Source organism: Leptosomus discolor, chromosome 9, assembly GCF_034619465.1.
Source record: "Leptosomus discolor isolate bLepDis1 chromosome 9, bLepDis1.hap2, whole genome shotgun sequence".
Taxonomy (NCBI): Eukaryota; Metazoa; Chordata; class Aves; order Leptosomiformes; family Leptosomidae; genus Leptosomus; species Leptosomus discolor.
This window is the reverse complement of record NC_141399.1, coordinates 11,122,966-11,143,545: the sequence shown is the minus strand read 5'-3', so window position 1 is coordinate 11,143,545 and position 20,580 is coordinate 11,122,966. Positions and strand designations below refer to the sequence as shown.

The window sequence follows — 20,580 nt, the reverse complement described above, 5'->3', positions numbered from 1 at the left end:
CAGGCACAGACAGACTGCTCTCCCCTGGCTGAGCAGGGACAGTGCTCGTCCTGGCTATACACAGGGTGCCCTGCTGCCATTGGAACCAGACTCTCCAAGGAACCTGCGGGTGACGTGAACAGGGATGGCCAAGGCAATACAAAGTACAAGCGTCCTTGCATCTCAGAGAATATTTTTTTACAGGCTTTTCTTTTTAAAAGCAAAACAAACAAACAAAAGAACCAAACTTTGGTTTTCCTCTGGCAGACCGTCAGGGGGACCACACCGCTCCTTCCTACGGATGTTACGTGAACGTGCCAAGTTTCCACACAACAACGTCGTTGAAGAGCCTGGTGACAGCTCCCAGCCCTGTGTCTGTGGAGGCCTCGGCCTTGCACGGATGCCCTTGCCGGTGCTGCCAGACTCCCCTGCTGCAGCCGCTCGCTTCAGCGGGGACGCAGGAGGCTTCCCCCAGGCTGTGCTGACCTCTGTCCCCAGCCAGCGAGCACTCCTGCAGCATCCCGCCCGAGAAACCTCCTTGCAGCAACGTCCCCGCTGGTTCCGGACGTTGCATGTGGAAAGGAGAGTGTCCGACGGCAAAGGTCTCCTGCTCCCCAGTGTGCTGGTCTCTGACAGCTCGTGCGCTCGGATGTAACGTGCTCACCAGCATGCGCGCTTGCCCAGGGGACTGTTGGAAATGGACAGCACCGCCTCGCCCTTTCCCTCGGGACACATTCAGCATGTGAGGGTCGCTGCCTGGCTCGCCTCAGTCTCCTTTGACCCAGCTCGGGATCCGCCTTCCTGGTTCCTTGTGGTCCGAGGTTGCCCTGCTCTTTAGAAAAGCACAACAAATGCCTTGTGCCACTTCCCCTTCCTCTGGTCTCTGGCTGTTCTGCTGCTCTGAACTGGACTTGTAAATACCCTCAGAAAGTTAATGTATTTAAATGGTAAAGGAGAATGTTTAATTTTGTGGCTTTGAGACAAAGCTTTTCTCGGAGGAGTATCTCTGTGCACTTCTACTGACAAACGTCTGTCAGCACTGGAGCAGTTTTCTCCACTGCTTTGTCTGCAGGGATAACTCGTAGATGTTTCCGTTGTCGTAACAGCAGCTTGCTTTTCCCCGCAGCTCGGTTCAAGGCTTAGCTGTGTGCTCTTCTGTTAGGCTTGCCTTACACCTTACTCTGTTTCACTCCCCAGACTCTCCTGTCGTGGCACATAGAGGGGTTATTTGGTGAGCTGTGAGCTCAAGGAAGCCATGAAGCACAACTCTGTTGTTCCCAAGGAGCGTCAAGTGTCCTGCAAACAGGAATGATTTGTGCGAGGAAGGAGAGGCTGGAGCCGGCACAAGCACAGTTAGTTGGCAGCTGTCACTGGGCAGCTCCTCCCTGGTCCCTCCTCGGTTCCTGCGCCTTGTGAACTGAGCGAGCTGCCCTTCCGGGAGCGAATTCCTATTTATAAGGGTGACCTACTCGTTCTCACCCCCCTGCTGCTAATTCCACGCTGATGTCCTGCGTGCCTGGGGCAGGCAGACAGGTCTGACTCCTCTTGTCACTTCCCTGAGGTGGTGATTGTGTGGGCCAGGAGGGAGCAGAGCTAAAACAGGGCAGGATCACGTCCCTACCTCTCTTTACGTGGCATAGAGCAGTAATTCCAGGCCTGTCAGAGCAGCCCTGTGGCTTCGTGCGAGGGCTGTGCTGTTGCAAAACCGTTCTCTGAGCAATATAACAACAGGCTAATGCTGGCCTCTGCCTACAAAGCCAGCTCTCTCCTCTACGGTGACCCTCTCAGCAGCATTCCCAGGTACTCTGTGCCCAGAGTACGGCAAATGTCCCCGTGCCACCTCCTGTACGGAGCAGCAGGTGAGCTGGCTGGCTCCTGCCTGGCAGAAAGGGGGGGAGGGGGCAGAGTTTGCCTCTCTTCCTCCAGGTGGGCACCAGTTTGGGTCTCGTTCTTGCCTGACCACCCATTTCCCCAAAGCTTACGGGAACTTAGCATCTCTGAAACCTCTGTCTTGACCAAATCCGATTAAATCAGCCCAAAAAAAAGCTGGGTGGAGGAAAGGACTGGCAGGTGGGAGAAAGCAGATAGGATGCACGTTAGTAAAGCCCATTCCCTTTGGAACTGCAGGAGGCGATCCCTTGGTTTGAGGCGGGTGCAGGTGCGGTGGCAGAGTAGCGTTGTCCCCTTGTGTGTTGACGGACGGACTTTCTGCCCCAGACAGCACGACGTGGCACACGGCTCCTCCAACTGGCTGGGTGTCTGCCCGGAGCCACGGGCTCTCTGCTGGATTTATGGCTCTGCAGGCTGTTACTGTCTGCCCCTCGTTTTGCAGAATTATCCTTGTGCTTTCCCAGAACAGGGTGGCTTGGGGCTTAATTCCGAATGCAGCTCACATCAGCAAAGGGAGGAGGACGTGGTGGCTCTCCTGGAATTGTAGTGACAGAAGTGCGCGTGTCTCTGCCTGTGTGGCCAACTTTGGCCGTAGGGTAAGCGGGCTCCACGCCCTCTTTGCTTCTCAGGAGTGCTGGATGTTGGAGATGATCTGCTTTCTCTGCACGTATCTGTGAAAGTCTGCTTTTATCAGAGCAATAATCAAGACTTAAAAATGGAGCTGAACGTAGGTGATTGACTTATTTAACATCCCGAGCTTGTCCTTGCAGAGCTGGACAGGAGGCACTGCCCAGCGCAGGTGCCGTGAGGGTGGAAAGCTGTTAGCGCCCATCCCTTCCCCTCCGTCTGTCCTTGGTGTTCTAGACAGCGGCATCCTCCTCCCCTGCGGACACGCACTGAAGGCCCCTCGCTGGGATCAACTTGGGTGTTTAGGCATGGCCCCTCTTCTCTCCGTCCATGCCCCTCTCCTGTGGCAAAATCCATTACTACGACAGGATTCTGTTGCATTTAAATTTGCACAAACCAGGTTTTTGTTACGAAATTCCCTCTTGCAGGGAAGACTTATTTATTTATTTCTCACGATCCTTCCAAGTTTCTTCCAGTCTCTGCCTGATTCCATGACCAGCTTGTCAGACACTGTGGAGAAGGACATTCCTCCTCAGGGACGGAAAACCCTCTCTGGATGTTCCTGTTTTCTTACAGGCACCAAGTTCTGTGGGTACCAGCTGAGAGAGCCCTGCCCCGGCGACCACTCCCCTTCGACAAGTGCAGCAAGGGGCTGTCGCTGCTTCCATCATTGTCTCAGAAAGGTGATGTTCTTGCTTGGCAGGCGTCAAGATTTATTTAGCACTGTGGTCAGAGACAGAAACCTGCTTCCACCGTGGTCTGGATGAAACGCTGAGAACCGATCAGTATTAAGATAAATATCCGTTAGAGTATTTGAATGTCTCTGCTGGGGGCACGACTAAGCGTAGCTGGCACCCACGCCGTGTAGATGTGAGAGCGCTTCCGTTCATCTGGCTGGGGGCAAGTTTAGGCTGTACCTGGAAGCTGCCTTTTTTTTTTTTTTTTTTTTTTTCTTTTGGTAGAAATGATGGCTATTTTTGTTTTAATGAAAACAGAAGGTTCTCGGATGCTGCTGCCCCGGTAGAATGCCGCTGCTTTTTCAGAGTGTGCCCCGGTGCAGTAAGATGCTGCTTTTTTGGTGCCTTTCTTGTCGGGATGATTCTTCTGGTTTCCAGAACACTCAGTGCGTTTGCTCTAAGTCTTTTTCTTGGTCTCCTGTCCTGGTGACTCTGCCCTCTCCCAGCCTTGTGATTTGGTGTCTCTCTGTCTGTTACGGTATGGCCTGACCTGCGTTTATGCCCTGCCACACCTTAAGTTCTTGCTCAGAGCACCCGAGGTACTGTTTTTCTCAAATTGGAATTAATAATTAATATAAAAAGCTTGAAAAAAATCTGAATTTTGTTACATAGTGTAATAACTGTTTGTAGATACTGTTCTGAGATGTAGGAATCTATTGGTGATATAAGAGGTTTTGTCTGTAAATAATCAGTTTAGAGTCAAAATGATTTTAATAAAGAGAATTCTTACACAATAATTCAATAAATTTTAATATACAACCTGCGTGTCATGCTTGTGTTGCATGATGATGCAATTGCCTGGAATCTGTTCCCCTCTGTTTCCTCCTGAAACTGTCTGCTCCTCAGCGCCAGGACCTGGGAGCTGTGCCAGGACCGTGGGGCTTTTCCCTCCCATTCCCCCTCCACAGTCTGTGAGACAGCGGCTGTGTTTCTTCGAGATCACCCTCTGCCCGCTTCCACCGCTGGCTCCTCCATCCTGCTTCCCCCAGCTCCCCACCATCCCTGCCTGGGGCTGGGTGGGTGCCGCTGGGGCATTGGCACCTCGCAGCTCCAGCAGGTTTCCCGCACCGGGTCGGTGGGGAAGGTGCAGTTTATGTCGGTTGCTCTTGTCCACCACCTGGAGGCAGGAACCAGCCTTCCTGAATTAGCGAAACGACTCAATTCTTAAACTGATTGCACAGGCTGGCTCCTGGCCCATCTCGCCTGTCCCTCCTGCCACCCCCCTTCCTTCACCAGCAGAGTTTTGGCTGCAGCCTGCTTCTCCCCCCTCTCAGCTGTGTGATGTCTCCGCTTTAGTCCCTCCTCTCGCCCCTCTGGGTGTTCTTGGTGGCCTTGTAGGGGTTACAACTCCCTCATCCCTGGTGCTCAGCCCCGGCCCCCTCCCTTCTTATTTTTAGTGTGGGGAAGGCAGGTGAGAGGAGAGGGGCACAGGGAAGGGGAGAAGCTTTCCGGGAGGCCCCGACCTCGCTTTGGCAGCCTGGATCTGCAGCAGAGCCACTGCTCAGCAGCGTTTAACCCTTTGCTTCAGGGCTGGGGCTTGGGCTCTGCAGTCTCAGTGGAAACCCGAGCCAGGAGCCCTGCCGCCACGCTGCTGGGAGCAGTGGGGAGTGCTGGGCAGCCCCACGGGTCCTGGGTCTGGGGCCGGTGCAGCAGAGGAGAAGGATTTCTGTTTCCATCTCAGCAGAGCTGTGAATTTTCCTCTATAAATAGTTGCTGTGGCGCTGCTGCAGGCTGAGGGACCTGCTGCCAGGGGAGGCAGGCAGAGGCCAGCAGTAAAGTGAACCCAGCGCAGCTGTCCTAGGTCTCCTGCTATCCCAAAGCCAAGGTTGTTCCCAGAAGTGGTGCCGTGATCCGATACCCTGCCCCGCTCCTCACCGCGATGCAGAAGAGCTTGGTCTGCTCAAGGACACCCCTCCTGGGCAGCGCAGACTAAAAGGAGAGCAGGACCAGCTGGTATCTCACTTTGGGGAGCTCCAGAATGAGCCAGCTGACCAAGGGAGCGGTGTGCCCTGCCTGCGAGCTGCTGGGCGGTAAGTCTGTGCAGGGCTCCCGGGGCTCAGGGCCCCGCGCGCCGACGGGGCTGCTTTTACGCTGCGTGTCGAGACTTGCAGGGATGCCGCGCTCAGCGAGGGCTTGTCAGGTCTGTGCTTGTGCAGAAGATGCAGGTGCGTGTCGCTCTGGTGAGCTCTGCGACTCCAGAGGTCCAGGCATTATAAGGCACGACGGGTGGTGGGCAGCTCCTTACGCTGTTCCGTGCGGGCCAGGTGGAGTTGTCCAGGCCAGAGGCACCGCTCCCTGCCTGTGGCTCTTGCAGACCAGGCAGGAGCAGGATGGTTTTGGGCTGAAGTTCTCTGACCTGGTCCAGGCCTGCAGCAAGCCGGTAGGTTCTGCACAATGTAGCTTTGAATGACAAAAGCAAACAAACAGTTGTTTTTAACATACAGATGTCAAGCCATTGAAGGATGTTAAAGCATTAATCGTCCTTTATCCCAAAGCTTAGACGAGCACGTTTCCCTCTCCTGTACCAAGGATATAGCTCTACATCCTTTGCTGGTGCATCCACGTAACCAGGGTGGATGGAGGTAAAGTCTCGCGCCCTACGGACAGGCCTGCCTACCCTCCGCAGCAAGGAGGACACCAGGGCTGGTGAGCTGCCCAACAGCTCCCTCAGCCCTAGTGCTGGGATGTGTTTTACGCTCTGAGTCTGTCTTTGGGTCCTATTTCCCACCGAAGTCTCCTGTCAATTGTAACAATCCGCCTAGGGAAGATGCCGTTGAACTCGCGTCTCCCCACACGCTTGAGTTTTCCTTTGGCAGGTGAATGGTGAGCGCCATAACAAAGTCTTTAAGGCTGTTGCCTGGCTCTCAGGTCAGTCCCTGCTGTCCTAATGGTGTGAGTGAAGAGGGCTTGGGCAGATTCTGGTGGTGCAGGAGCTTGCGAGGTTGCTGATGTGCTCAGTCTGTGCACAAACAACAAAAATTTTTATTTCATCTGTGTTTCATAGCTAAGGTATTAGTAAGTATTTGCTGAACAGAGTGACCATACAGACATGCAGCATCCTGGAGGCTTATGCCTAAAAGAGGCTGATTCTGAACAGTGTAAATCTTACGGTTAGAGGTGTAAAAAATACAAGGAGGGGGAGGGATTTTGAGCACCTTCCAGGCTGCTGTATGGGCTTAGGTGAATGAAGCAATGTCAGTTCTGGCGATTTGAGTTGTCTCTGACAGGATCAGAGTCTCGAGGCCAGTCTGACCCTTAATTAGAACCTTGCTGGGTGCCCAAAGGCGGGCTGCGTCTCTGGCTGCAGTGCTGGGAGAGGAGCATCAGTGCGTGGAAAGAAACTTTGGTCTTTTGAGGAAGTCAGCCTCCGTCTCAGCACCTGGAAGATGTTTCTGTCCCAGAACAACTCCCTGTCACGTGGCTCCCACGGCCACCACCGCCGCCAGCCCACTATACCTATTTCTGAAAATCCTCCGGTGCAGACAAGCTCCTAGCTTTAGTGACCCGATTTGAAGGATTTAAAGGTCAAGAATTCTACCCACGCTAATGGTCTGCTGGGGTTATTATCACCCATCATGAGCTCTGGTGAAGCGTGTTAACCTGGAGCTTTGGCTGTACAGCAAGTGACACTTCCAAATTATAAAGGGCTGGGCTGGGAGGACCCTAGCTACAGCAGCTCACATCTATATTTCCATTAGTAACACAGGCTCTGGGCTGCTATTTCAGGTGACGGGTGCTGAAGCCAGTTCTACACTGGTGCTGCGGGGAGGGAGAGAGAGCAGTTGCATCAGTCTGTCTGTGCTGTCTCGGTGTTTGTACCTTGGGCTGTCATAGTAACAAACCCTGCAAACAGCCTCCCTCTCTGTCGCAGCCTCTCGTGGGGCCTCACGGGAGGGTCAGTGATAAACCCGCGCTCCAGCCCCGGGCTGGGCTGCAGACGGATGTGCAGCGCGGCAGCGCCTAAGGTGCAGGTTCTGCTTCGCACCCATCTGGAGCGTGAGGCTCCTCCTGCCACCGAAACCCCAGACGTGTCCCCCCCTCGGCTGGGACGGGGACGGGGAGCTGGTGCTTTCCCCGGCTGTGGCCACAGGAGGGGATCCCACTGTCCCTGCTAAGCCCCTGAAGATTCACACTGGGCCCAGGGAAACCTGAGACCCCCCCACCTGGCGCTGGCCCGACAGCACAGCACCAGGATCCCTGCCCGGCCCCAGCCTGCCAGCATTCCTCTTCTGAACTCTTAAAATAATCTGTGTCTCCATCAAGTGCCAAAAGTGTTTGTGACAGCCCAGCTCCAGGGGCTGATGAAGTGGATGGGAAGGAAGAGGGCACGGGGACAGCAGGGGTATAAGAGGGAATCAGTGCGCGCAGCACGCAGCAGGGGTACGGCTGCCTGCAGCTCTCTACCTCTTTGAAGGTGTAAGGTGCTGAAGGTCACACCACTCTGGTTTCCCACTGCTCCATCCCCCCGTGCCGGGATCTGCTGTGCCACTGGGCCATGGAGGAGCGGGCGCAGGAGGAGGTGCCGGCAGCCCAGTGCACAGGTCAGTCCTCGGGCGTGCAGCTCCAGAGCCGAGATCGTGCCCGGCCGGAGAAGGCCGCTGGGCCCTGTCTGGCTGTTCCTCGAGGAGGACGGCTGTCCTCGCCTGCTCGTTCAGTTAAGAGCACTTAGAGGTGTCAGTAACGTCTCTCGGTGATGGTCCCCACAGGAGGCCACCACCCGGTGCGGGAAGGAGAGGTGTTCAACACGCAATACCAGGCTCTGCATAAGCTGGGCTGCGGCGCCTTTGCCACTGTTTGGCTGTGCCAGGACATGAGGTGAGGGGCTGACCGACTTTTGGGGAGGTGGGAAGGGGTGGCTGATTTCTTGGACAGGGCCGGCCCCTCTCGCAGAAGCAGCAGAGCGCAGCTACCTGCCCCGGAGCACATCGGCGTCCCCCAAGCACAGGGCAAACCTGGCCGCGAGACTGGTGGGGTGCAATGAGCAGGGCCGGTCCCCGGAAACCAAAGCACATAAACGAGGTGGGATCAGCCCTTGCTCTGCGCTGGCTCTTCTCATTTAGACCCTGCGGGGTCCATGCTCTGCCTTTTCCTCTCCAGCCCCTCGCTGGCCCCTGGGATAGCTGTGTTGCCAGAGGCCAGCAGCATCGCCGGGAAGGATGCCCACAGGCCTGGTGTGCTGCACGCCGAGGGCGAGGCTGCTTGTAGGAGGGCAGCACCCCCCCTGGGGAGCCCAGGGCTGGGTGACCGGGAGAAGGGGAGGTGCTGCTGGTTAGGGCCGCTCTGGCACGCCTTGGCTGGCAGCTGTGCTTCGCTTCCCAGGAGGAAGAAGCAGGTCGCTGTGAAGGTCCTGAAAAGCAGGGAAGGCTTTGCCGAGGCTGCCCAGGACGAGGTCGCTCTCCTCCGCTGCGTATGTATATTCTGGGGCTCTGTGCTTTGCTTCGCGGGGATGGCCGCTGAGTTGGGGTCTGAGTATGAGCCTCATCATCCCTTCTCTCTCCAGGTCTGAGGAGTTAGGTGGGGAAAAAGAAAAAACCCCAAAAGTTAGGGAATTCATAGAAATCACCCTGGCTCAGCACTGCCCTCTGAGCAGGCACCTTCTCCTTCCTCCTGTCATAGTGGGACATGCTGGCTGCCCTGTCAGCCCATTTCCTTCAGCTGAGACCAAAATCCAGCAAATAGGAGGAACCTGCAGAAAGATAAGGCAGATAATCAACAGAAAAAGGTGGTAAAGTTCTTAAGCAGGAGATGGGAGTGTGTCCGTTGTATTTGTGTCATTCCCAGCTCAGAGGGCATTGCTCTATCACAACGTTGACACCGAGGTAAAAGGAAACATCTGAGAAAAAAAAAAAAAAAAAGCGGGATGTAGCAAAAATCTAACAAACCTCTGAAGCCAGAAAGCTTCCTCCTGCCTTTGCTAATGGATGTGGTAATTAGGTGCCTGTATCTGGGTCTCAGCTAGTTGACTTTGAAGGTGGCTTGACCTGCTAGATCTAGAAATCTCATGGTTACAATTCTTCGAGTTTGCCTAAATACAAATTTACGTCAGCTTTAGGTAAGTAAAAGCCATTAAATTTCACATTTCAAATTACTCTGAGGCCTTTCTCCAACAGGTTTGAGAAAGGTTAAGTTCACACCTGTGAATCTATAGGCCCTGTCCAAAGGGACATGAGCCAGCCCCAGTGACGCAAGAGGAAGTGCTAAGTGGCACTAGTTTAATTAATGTAATCAGAGGGCTGCTTTTCTCCACATCAGCACAATCCTGGATGCAGACCGAGCTTTACTCTTGATTTATCACTAATTCTCTCTGAAAGACACGCCTTCCCATTCAGCAGAATACAGCTGGTTCCCAGGGCTGTTCCCACCAGTACAGGGTGGTCGGTGCCTGCCGAGTTGCCAGAAGAGGCGATCTGGTCTCCCCTGTTTCCAGGGCTGCTCACCTCTGTCGTGCCACACAAAGCTCCTGCCGCTGGTGCGGGCAGATCCGGCACCTGCACAACGCGCCAAACCAAAATCCTGACGGTTACAGCTGTGAGGAGACGAAAACCCAAACGTATGAGTTGCTGTACCCAGACCAGTGCAGGCGCACAGAGCTGGTGCAGGAGCTGGGGGGACCGTAGCACCCGTGCTTGGGCAGACCAGTGGTTCAACCAGCCCAGCACCCTTGGCCAGCAGCAGATACCCGGGCAGGCCTAAGGACAAGCTAAGCACAGGGTGCTGCTCCCCCTGACCGCTCCCCTGGCCTACAGCAGTTTCCAGCGGGAGATTTCTTGGGCCAAGGGTGACGTCTGCATGGGCAGTAATTCTCGGTGGATGTACCTTCGAGAGACCCGCCCTGCTTTCCTGTGAGCCCACGCGGGCTTCAGCACCCCCAGCCCCTGAGACAAGAACTGCCACCGCTTACCCACGCATGAAGAACCATCTCCTCTGCTTTGCTGTTGAACCTCCCAAGTGCTGGGTTTGATGCCTCCTGGTTCTTGTATGGAAGATCCGTGCTCACCCCCTCCACCACCACTCCGTATCTCATAGATCTCTGCAGTATTGCCCACAGCCAGTCCTTTCTCATCCCAAAGAAGCCTACTTCTCTGGGTTCCTCCAGACACGGAAGCTGCTCTCTAGCCCAGTAGGACACGTAGCCTTTGAGTGGCCGAAGACAACCACAAGGTCTTGGCCTCTCTGCAACCCCTTGCAAGAAATTGCTGAAGGGAAGGTGTGGGTTTTAAAAGGCAATGTCCCAGCCTGCTGCTCTCAGCTGAGGAGGGACAGGGCCATCCCTACTCTGAGGACAAGGAGCAGAGGCTGCAGAAGGGCAAAGGAAATGGACAGTCATTGCTGCTGGGAGCAGTGAGCTGTGGTCTTTTGGGAGTCCCCTTCCAGCACAAGCAGGAGCACTTTCTGGGCCTGCCTGGGATAGAACAGGCAGCAGGGAGCGTGCCAGGCACTGTTGGCAGGATCAGTTTGAGTTATGTGGACACTGTGAGGGTGATGGTCCCACCTGGTCAAGAGCTGGACAATGTATGGAAACTCATTCCTTGGTAACAGACTGCTTGTGTGTTTGGAGCCTGGTTTTCCTGATGATGTTTTCATGGGGTTTATCACGAAGTGCCAACTCCTGAAAGTCTGTAGAATGAAATAAAACGGGTGCAAGATGTCCTTGTGCATATATATGTCTCTAATCGCAGCTTTCTTGGAATCCTCCCCCTCAGGTGAGCAGTATGAAGAGGAAGGACCAGGCAGGAGAAAACATCGTCTGTTTGTTAGACGACTTCAGAATGATTGGCGAGAACGGCTTCCATATCCTTCTGCAGCTCTGGGTCAGCAGAGCCTGGGCTTGCCTCGCAGAGCCGCAGGGTGGTGCAGAACCAAGCGCTGTGCCCCCGTGGGTAGGATGGGCAGGGCGGTAGCTGAGCCGGGGCACACGGAGGTGGCTGGAGGGGAGAGGTTGGATAAGGAGATATTTGGCTGCTCTGGTGAAGGGCAAAAAGCTGGTAGTGGCATCTTCCCTCTGTTAGTGAATCCCTGACTCTTTGCCACATGTGTGCTTGGTATTTGAGGCGCTGGGTCCTTCCCTGCGATGTCTGATGGGTAACTGCGCAGCCCAGGGACTGCCTTTGCCTTTTGTGAAAAAATCTTTACAGCAGGTGAGAACTTAGCTGGGACTGGGGGAAGGCACCAAGGGACTGTTGGGAGGGGGACATGCCATAGTCTGCATCCCGGGGACATCTGCCATGAACTCCATGACTGCATCTGCAAAGAAAGGGACAATAGAGCCAGTGCCTAAGTAAAACAGTAACTATTTCTTTTGGGTGTAAGGAGAGAAAATGTTAATTAAAATGCAGCGTAGGAAGCCATCACGTTCCCATTAATACAGGGGCACTGTGCGTCCCTGCCCAAGCCTGCAGTCTCATCAGGTTTGGGGAGGAGTCACGGCCACCACCATGAAGAGCCAGCAGCCTGCAGCCCTGCACTGGGGACTCAGGGGTGGCACCTGTGTTCCCACCATCTCAGTAACCATTGGATTCTCCAGCAGTCCTGCCGCTCGCGGGGGGACAAGCAGCCTGCCATAGTTATGCTTCTTGTGGGCAAACCATGGGTATCCCTGCCCGCCCCTGCCCTGAGAAGTCCCCTCTGGCAGCGATGCCAGACCGCTGGCATTTTCCTCAGCATCCAGCCGCAGGTGGCACTGGCAGGTCCGGCAGCTTTGTGCACGGTACCACCAAAGGCAGCTCGAGGTCTCCCTCAGCGCTGATGTCTTTCCAGGGCTTTCTAAATTGCTGGTTTGGCTGGCTGCTCCTCCACCCATGTTGAGGTTTTCCTGCTGGGAGCCAAACTCTTCCTTCATCCCTGCAAGGATGCAGTGTGACGATAAGACAGATGGTGAAAACTGAGTTTCTTATGCGTTGGCTGGGAATAGCTAAGGAATGGGGAACCTGAGGGAGGCCTCAGAACAGTTAAAATTACATTTTGCCTCTCATGCTGAGATTTACCAGAAGTCTGCACACTTGCCAAGATGAAGATTTGCTACCCTGATTCCTGTGCCCTTCTAGGGACACTGAGAAAGAAAACCGCTTCCTCCTTCATCCCGTTTTCTGGAATAGCCTCTTCTTCCTCTAAGAAGCTCCACTAACACCTGAATAAGTTACACTAAAATGTAGTGGCATTAATCCCTGTGCCCCATTTCACACCCAAGCCTTTTGCTTCATCCATTCCCCCGCCTGCTTTAATTGTAATCTCTTGGAATCTTTTTCCCCCTTCAGATCAGCACTGGGGCAGTATTTACTTCTGATTCATTCCAGTTTAGCTATTTAAATCTTTCCCCGTGTTTCACAGTTACCATTTAAGGTTGGTATTTCCCTGGGGCTGGTGTTCATCCCAGAATAGAATTTGATAATACAGAGAATATTTGCCAGCCCTTTATGACTGACCAGAGTGTTTAAAAACCAACTGTAACTCTCCCAGCAGTGCTTTCGCTGTTATTGATTTCTGATAGCGTCTGTTTCCCTCTGGCAGGCGTTGTTTACCTCTCCCCGGTGACAGGCCAGGCTCTCCCTGCTCCATTGTAAGCTGTTCTTTCCCTACACGGCTCTCCTGCGCTGCCCTTACGTCCTCTCCGCACGCACTCACTCAAGGTCTCTCCCTCCTCCCTGCTGCACCTCCTTTTCTTTCCCTGTACGACGGGACGTCCTCCCATGCCCTGTTACTCTATAACCAGTCCCCAACTCCCATTTGAAGGGCGGAGGGCACGGTGGTCCGAGGGCGTAACAGCCATTCAGACAGGGGTGGTTTTTCAGGAGGAAGTTCAGCTTTGCGATCGCAATGCCTCCTCGTAGCCCTGTCCTCTTTCCACCTCCCCAGGCTTGCCCATCCACACTGGTACCTGTGGATTTTCACGCTGCCTTCTGCTGCATGTCACCCCACCTCCCCCAAACAGCCCCTTCCCCACTGGGCTCTCCAGGCCCCCCTCTCGCTGGGCACGTGGGGCTGTGGCTCCTGCTCCTCCTGCCGTGTGGTGCGACGAAACCCCCTGTGCCGGCTCCCACGGGGCCACCCCAACCAACGCCACCACTCTGCTGGCCGCACCTCCAGCTTAGTACAGGGCACCCGCCACACGGAAACAATCTACTGCAGACAGTTGTCATCAGTGACCCCTTTCTTCCACGCCAGAAGGTCCACAGCTTGCCTGCCCGCTGGGCCTGACTGCTCTGACAGCCCTGGCAGCTGCTGGGGCAGGGGAGGCGGTGGGGTCCCTGGCATGGCTGACGGGACTTGCCGCCTGCTCGCCCAGGTGCTGGCAGGGCTGCACTTCCTCCACAAGCGCTGCCGCATCATCCACGCGGACATCAAGCCGGAGAACGTCTTGCTGCACGGACATGGCAAAAGCCTCCAAAGGTTCCTGCCCGATACGCTCGACTGCGGCCAGAGAACGGGTCTGAGGCTCAAGGGACCAGGTGAGCACTCCAGGGGGGGGTTAACAAGAAAAGGGACTGGTGTGTTTATGGCCAGGAGGCAAACAGAGAGGCAGCAGGTACAGACATCTTGGGAAAGGTTCCCATCTCCTGCAACAGCTGGTACAAAACAGCACACCCAGCTTACGTTGGTGAGAGGCCTCTCCTGTCTCTGCTTAATACAAACACCAGGCTGAGCGGCTACAGGCTGCTCAAGGCACCTACAGAAACGTGGTCGGGCAGGTAGGTTTGTGTGGAGGACAACTACAGATCACGGGCATCTGTGAACAGCCCCACCACGACCTTGGAGCTCATTGTGAACAGCCCCACCACGACCTCGGAGCTCATTCTTACAGCTTTAGGTATAGGGTAGTTCCCTTGTGTCTGGTGTTTCCAGTTGCTGAAAGGTTTACATACAAAATGGTTTGATCAGAAAGCTGTACGACACTTCTGCTCTGTATTTCCCACATTTCTGAGGTTTGTAGGAGACTTGTACGTACTGCTAATCTTCAAGGCCTTTTGAGACACAATTTATTTGCGGAGAATGGTGTGAATAGCGAATAAGACATAGGGCTGGAGCATTTCTCGAGAGATCAGCTCATCTCCCAGCAATGAGACCCTTTATATTATTCTCACACGATGCTCTCCCATGAGCATTTCTCCCTTGACAGCGCTGTTTTGTCTCTCAAACTCTGGGGCAATCAGGGAATGCTAAATTAGTGACCAAGTCTTTTGCTTTGAGCAGACAGGCACAATATTAGGCACCGACTGACAGCTCACTGTAAAGCACTAAACCAAAAACTACCCTTTTCCGGGGTTAGACGAAAACGTAACCTCTACACTCCAAGGTCCGTGACAGCCAGGATTGCTGAAGGGTAAGGAGGCACGACAGATGTTTTGTATCTGACTAGTGCTGGTAGGACGTGCTCTCCTCTGGGCCCACAATAATTTAGCCCCAGTGCTAGAGGAACCTCACCTCCGGTCCAAGCTACTGTCCTCCCAAATGTGCTCTTACATTTTGACTGGATACCAGCTCTTCCTTTGTGTTTCCTCAAAAGACAAAAATGGCATTTTATTGATGATAAAAAGCATTTTAGGACCTTTTAGGGTGAAAAACTTTAAAGGCAGGCATAGACACCCCTCCTGTGGTAAGTGATGCATACCTGTTAGTTCAGAAAGACCTGATATCTCTCTGTCCTTCCCATCTAGGTGATCTTGGGAACCGACTGGAAGAATCTGATTTAATGGGCATAGAAGTGAAAATTGCAGATCTGGGCAGCGCGTGCTGGACAGTGAGTCTGCTCTGAGTCTGTCCCACAATTGCAGGATGCCGTGTGCTTCTTTCCGTGCCTCGCTGCGTGTCTGTCCTTTTGCAGCTGAATAGCTCTCTCAGCATGCTGAAGAAATGCCTGTTTCAGGGGGGTGTTACATTCATCACTCCCAGCTCAGAGCTGGGCACTGGACTCCTGGAGACGCTGTCAACTTCGGTTGTTTCTTCAGCTTGCAGTTAGTCCCTACAATTAGAAGTTCAAACCCGTGGTTCAGTGTAAAATGTTGGGAGATAAAATTCACCCTGGTGTCAGCGGGACTGAGAACGTGCCCGCCATGCCCCGAGTGCCCTGTGCTCAGTTCTGCCCCGCAGTGCCCTGCTCCTCACCCTGCGGGGAGGCTGTGACCACAAGCACCGCTGTTACTCGCTTACGGACGCTGACCAAAGGGAGGTTCTTTCTGTTTCAGTACAAGCCTTTTTCCAAGGAGATACAGACCCAGCCATACCGTGCCCTGGAAGTGCTGCTTGGACTAGACTACGGCACTCCTGCGGACATCTGGAGCCTGGGCTGCCTGGTAGGGCTGGGGACAACGCGTGCGCACGGGAGGTGACAGACACCGACAGGCTGGGGGCAGCGTGTCCTCAGCACTCCCTTATACCCGCTGCATGTAAAGCACAACTGCCTTGCTGAGGAGGAAAAGGGGCTGTCTGCACTCAGTCACTTTGGAGTGAAAGCACGCTGCTGATACAGTTCACTCTTAATTAGCTTAAGCGACAAGGCAATTCACACTCCCTGTATGTTAACTCACAGGCTTGACCGAATCAGGCACACGCTGCTGCTCATCCTGATGGAGCCAAAGGTGCTGTTTCACCACGGTACAGATCAAAGCAGCGTGAATATTTCCATAGTTTTAGGATCAGTTTTGTGCGATAGCAAGGGAAATTGGTACTATCAGAGTTAACGGGGAAGAAAAACTCAAAGTGAGTTAATGAATCTGCAATGCCACTCCATTTCTAGGCATTTGAAATGGCAACTGGGGAGTGTCTGTTTGATCCTCAACCTGGGAAATATTTCTCCAGAGATGATGGTAGGACTCCATCAGTTTTATTCATTTCACTGTCAGAAGTGTCACAATCTTTGTATCTAGCTGTGTTTTCCCTTCCTCTGTCTAGATCATGTTGCTCGTATTATTGAACTCCTGGGAAGAATTCCTCCTCAAATTGCTTTCTCCTGGAACAAGTCAACAAAATTTTTCAGCAGGCCAGGTAAGAACTGGAGTAAGGAATTTTACTTTAAAAACCACTGTGGATCTCCAACACACTCCTACTCAGCTCACACTGAAAACCCCAAAAAGTTATGTTACACAACGCAGGCTACAGGCAGGGACAGAAGAGAAGCAGAGGTTTCATAAAGAGCACTAACACTCCCTGCCCTGCCCACATTTGCAATCCAGGAGCATTCCAGGGATGAAAGCAAACTCCTGGAAAATGGTCACAGCAAACACCCAACACGGAAAACATGTCCATTCTTTCTCCTTTGGATTTGGTAAGAATGGAAATAGGGACAGGAAACAGCTACATGCCAGGAAGGCTCAAGTGTGTAACGGGCTGGATTTCACCCGTTCACTGGCAGAGAACAACGCTAATCAGGAATGGGACACTCATATCCTTCCAATGTGGCTGCTATATTTAGTCATCTGGCTCAACTGTAAACGTCTCTCCTGTTTTATTCTCCCCAACTCTTTTCCCTTTGACTCATTAGGCTTGAAATCCTTGTCTTTGACTTCAAGGCATCACATGACTCCATCCTTCCACAATTTAGTCTATCACCCTCTTTGCTTTCACGCTCACCAGCCACACAGCCTCAGCCTACCCACAATTCACTCAGCGTTGAGCGCCAGTCCCATGCTGCAGTTCAACAAGCACCTCCCTGCACATTCACATCCTTTGCTCACACTTATTCCTTCTATGGTGCTCAAAAGAAACGAGTCAAAGCTAGTTCTTGTTCTATATTCATGCTTCATGTGAACCAAACTGGCCTAACCTGAATCGCTGCATTTACACTGTGTACTCCTGGGGACGAGGGCAGCTTCTCAGTCGGTAGTGGCACTGCTCTCGGCCCCACGGAGCTAGTAGGCACAAAACAAATTAACATTAGTGTCTTACGAACTCTGAAACAGCCTGATGCGTTCTGGGTTGCATGTGGACAGGCAGGGGGAATGGGCAGCAATGGCTTTGGCACAGCTATTCTGGGAACACTTCATTTGCTCTTGGCACACTCTCATCTAAGAAGTACTCGGGAACAGGGAGACTCCAAACACTAGCTTGGAAAGGTGCTTTCTGAGAAACACCCGCGAGCCAAACCTGCAAGGGGCAGCACAGGTGATGCTCTCAGAGAGAGGAAGGCTCAAAGGTGAAGGAAGGGATCCTTCAGGGTGCTTTGGGTGGGCCATGCGAGGCGAGGAGCGGTGGCCTCCCCATCTTGCAGGTGTCACTGAGGTACTGTGCTCACACTGCCTTTGCCAGGCGCTCTCCTGCGGATCTCCAGACTTTCTCCCCGCAGTCTCCACACCATCTTGGCCGACAGACACAACTGGACAAAACATGAGGTCGCTCCTTTCGCCAGCTTCCTCCTGCCCGCCCTGCGCTACGCGCCCGACCGCCGCGCCACCGCCGCCCAGTGCCTGCAGCACGCCTGGCTCAGCCACCCGTGACCGGACCCTTCGCCCCCGGCCCTGGGGGGGGCGGGGAACCGCCGCCTCTCCCCCTCCCCGGAGCTCTGCGGGCCCCTCCGCAGCGGCCGGGACCGGCACCCCCCCGGGCTGGCTGCCATGGCGGGGGGCGGCGGGCGCTGCGGACAAGATGGCGGCGGGGCCGCACTGCCCCTGAGGCGTCGGCTGCTCCTCAGCCCCCCGCGGCGCGGCTCGCCCGCTACCACCCCCGGTACGCGGCACAGCCTCTTCCGAGCCACCCCGGGAGCGGGGCGGTGGCCGCCGCCCCCTCCTGCGCAGCCTCCGGCTTTGTTCCAGTCCGGCTCCATTCGCTTCCTTCAGCTCCCGTAGTCCGCCCGCAGCGTTAATTGCAAGCAGCAATTAACGTCCTACGGTCTCGCAGCCTGCAGGGCTGTTGAAGCTGGGGGGGGGGGGGGGGGGCAAGGGGAGCCTCTCGGTGCCCGCCTGCGTCCAGCGCCCGTTCACCGGCAGCGGGAGGGACGGCCGGGTGCGTCCCCCTCCTCAGCGGAGACGCGGTACACGGGCACAGGGCAGATCCCCGCGGCCAGGCGCACGCACACACCTACCCGGTGCCGCAGGGTCCCTCCCGCCCAGCTGAGCGGGGCTCGGCCCCCCGCGCCCCTCCTCCCCGCCGCCCCTCCTCCGCCTCACGCGGCCGGCCCCGCGCTCAGCCCTCCACGCCCTTTGTTCGGGGCTCCGCGGACAGAGAACCGGCCAGCTCTGGGCTCCAGCAGGGTGGTGGCACCTCTCCCCGCCGGCCGCGGCCTCTGAGGGGGCCCAGAAGGCGGCAGTGTCGCGGCGCCTCCCCACCTCCCCCGGCTCAAGGGGGCCCACCGGGCGGGGAGGGCAGCCGCCGCCGTGGAGGCCTGAGGGGGAGGCACCGGTGGCGGGGGGCGGTGGCGGCGGGCTACCCTCCCAGTCCCCCCGACAGGACCCCGGCCCAGCCGCCACCGCCGCCGCCTCCCCCCGCGGCGCGGACGTGCCGAGCTGCAGGCCCCGCTCCCGCGCCGCCGCGCATGCGCCCTGCGCTCCCTCTCCCCCCACCCTCTCCGCTCCGGACCGCGCATGCGCGGCGCAGCGGCGGCTGCCGCCCAGGAATCCCGGCTGCCCGCGCCGCCCCTTCTTTCTGCCACGTGTCCCGACGCGGGAGTTACCCCGCGGAGAGTGGCGCCTCGGCGGGGGCGGTGACGGGCCCCGCCGGCCCCGCCCCTCGGCACGTAGCGCGGCTCGGCCGGCAGGCACTGTCGCAGCCCGCCCGGCTGCACCTCGTCGACGCTGGCGACCGCCTTCCCCCCCCCCCCCCCGCCGATTGGCAGCTTCGCGCGCCAATGAGACGCCACGACCGTGGGGCGAGCGGCGGGGCGGACGCGAGGCTCCCAATGAGACGGGAGCGCGGGCGGGGCTGGGCGGCGAGGCCACCAATGGCAAGCGTGGGCGGGCGGGGCGCTGGCAGCGGCGGGCGTCCCGGCGGGGCGGGGTGCGGCGCCGTGGCAGCCAACGGGGAGCGGGAGTGGGCGTGTCCGGGGCGCCCCTGGCGCCGGCGCCGGGGATCCCCGTGCGCCCAGTGCCGTTTCCGCCCGGCCTGGGGAGAAGCCGCCGCTACTGCTGCCAGGGGGAGGGGCTGGCGCCGCGGCCGCCGCCGAGGGCTTGCTCCCGCCGGCTGCTCAGGAGACGCCGTGGCGCTGAGCCGGGCCTAGTGCCGCGCGGGGGCCCGGGGAACGGGCCGGCCAGGTAGGCGCGGGCGGGCGGAGACCGGCCGTGCCCGGCGGCGGGGCTGGCGGGAGGGAATGCCGGGGCGGGAGGGCGGGCAGGCGACTGCGGGGGGCTCCCGGCGCGGGCCGCGGCTCGACGCTCCGCCCTGCCCTGCCTTGGGGGCCCGGGCGTCAGGGCCCCGCCGTAGCGGTGGGGCAGCGGCCCGGGAGGCCCGGCCCGACCCGACCCGGCGGGGGAAGGCCCTGCCCGGCGGCGTGGGCCATCATGGCGGTCCCGGTGGTGTGCGCCCGCCCGCGGCGGCCGGGCTCGGGCCGGTGGTGGCAGGCTGGTGCGGGGCTGGGGCCGGGCCCCGCCGCGGGGCTTTGTCGGTGGAGGCGAGCGCCGGTGAAGCCCCGCTGCAGGCTGGCCTCCTTTGCTCCCCGTTTTTCCTCGTATTGTCCCGGGGGGGGCTTGGGAGCCGTTGTCCGTCTCGGGGCAGCCCCCTCCTGGCCGCCGCTGCCTGCCCCCGCCGCCGCTGCCCGCCCCGAGCCGCCGGCCCCTCCGGGCCTCGGGGGAGGCGGTGTTTGACCTGCATTTTCTGCTTTCTCATGGTGCCCGTGCGGCGTCTTCCCCCGTAACTCCCGGCTCCCGGCCCGCCGGGGGCCGCAGCGCGGATTCTCCTCCGTTTCCTCGTCCGTCCGTCACGCGTGGCCACCGCGGGGTGGGTTCCCGGCCGGCCCTGCCCGCGCCCCGGCCCCGCTCCGACCCCCGCCGCTTTCTCTCCGACGGCACCAGCAAGGTCACTGTCGCCCGGCGGCTCGTCCTTGGGTGCCGGTGACCGGAGTTCACCGCCGGGTCGGGCGGGGAAGCGGCGGCGGACAGCGTCTCGCCGTCCCCGGGGCGGGGGGGGGGAAGGAGGAGAGGTGCGAGGCCGCGTGTGGAAGCAGGGAAATGGGTGCAGCGGGGGGTGTGGGGGTTTCATAGCCGCTGCCCAGCCCTGTCCCCGCGGTCCTCTGCCCAAAACTAAGGTCCCCCCGGGTGGGCTTTTTGGGGTGGGGTGGGGTGTTCTGCGGGTCTGTGGAGAGCACGGGGTGCTGCAGGGCTGCGGTGGCTGCTGCGGGCTCTGGCCATGATGTAATGGGAGCGTCGAGGGTACGGCCGGGACGAGGGGGCCGAATTGCCTCCCCTTGTGTGAAGGCTGCAGCTGGGTC

The 20,580-nt window shown here is 57.2% G+C and overlaps 1 protein-coding gene across 1 annotated transcript; it reads left to right on the top strand.

Moving 5' to 3' along the window:
- Positions 1–5,211: 5,211 nt before the first annotated feature.
- LOC104350226 (SRSF protein kinase 3) lies at positions 5,212–17,659 on the top strand. The gene is made up of 20 exons (XM_086470336.1): positions 5,212–5,263; positions 5,498–5,613; positions 6,050–6,101; positions 7,497–7,613; positions 7,655–7,774; positions 7,940–8,048; positions 8,331–8,492; positions 8,553–8,640; positions 9,713–9,846; positions 9,980–10,075; positions 10,260–10,353; positions 10,608–10,745; positions 10,937–11,044; positions 13,516–13,678; positions 14,885–14,967; positions 15,052–15,181; positions 15,318–15,520; positions 15,964–16,033; positions 16,119–16,211; positions 17,472–17,659. The coding sequence occupies exons 1-20, from the start codon at positions 5,212–5,214 to the stop codon at positions 17,657–17,659; spliced, it is 2,316 nt and encodes a 771-aa protein (XP_086326462.1).
- Positions 17,660–20,580: the final 2,921 nt, after the last annotated feature.

Excerpts from the sequence above, each read along its gene's own strand:
- LOC104350226 (XM_086470336.1), top strand. The coding sequence starts at position 5,212 with ATGAGCCAGCTGACCAAGGGAGCGGTGTGCCCTGCCTGCGAGCTGCTG. Across the intron at positions 5,614-6,049 it reads TCCAGGCCTGCAGCAAGCCG|GTGAATGGTGAGCGCCATAA; the intron begins GTAGGTTCTGCA and ends TTCCTTTGGCAG. Across the intron at positions 16,034-16,118 it reads ATATTTCTCCAGAGATGATG|ATCATGTTGCTCGTATTATT; the intron begins GTAGGACTCCAT and ends TCCTCTGTCTAG.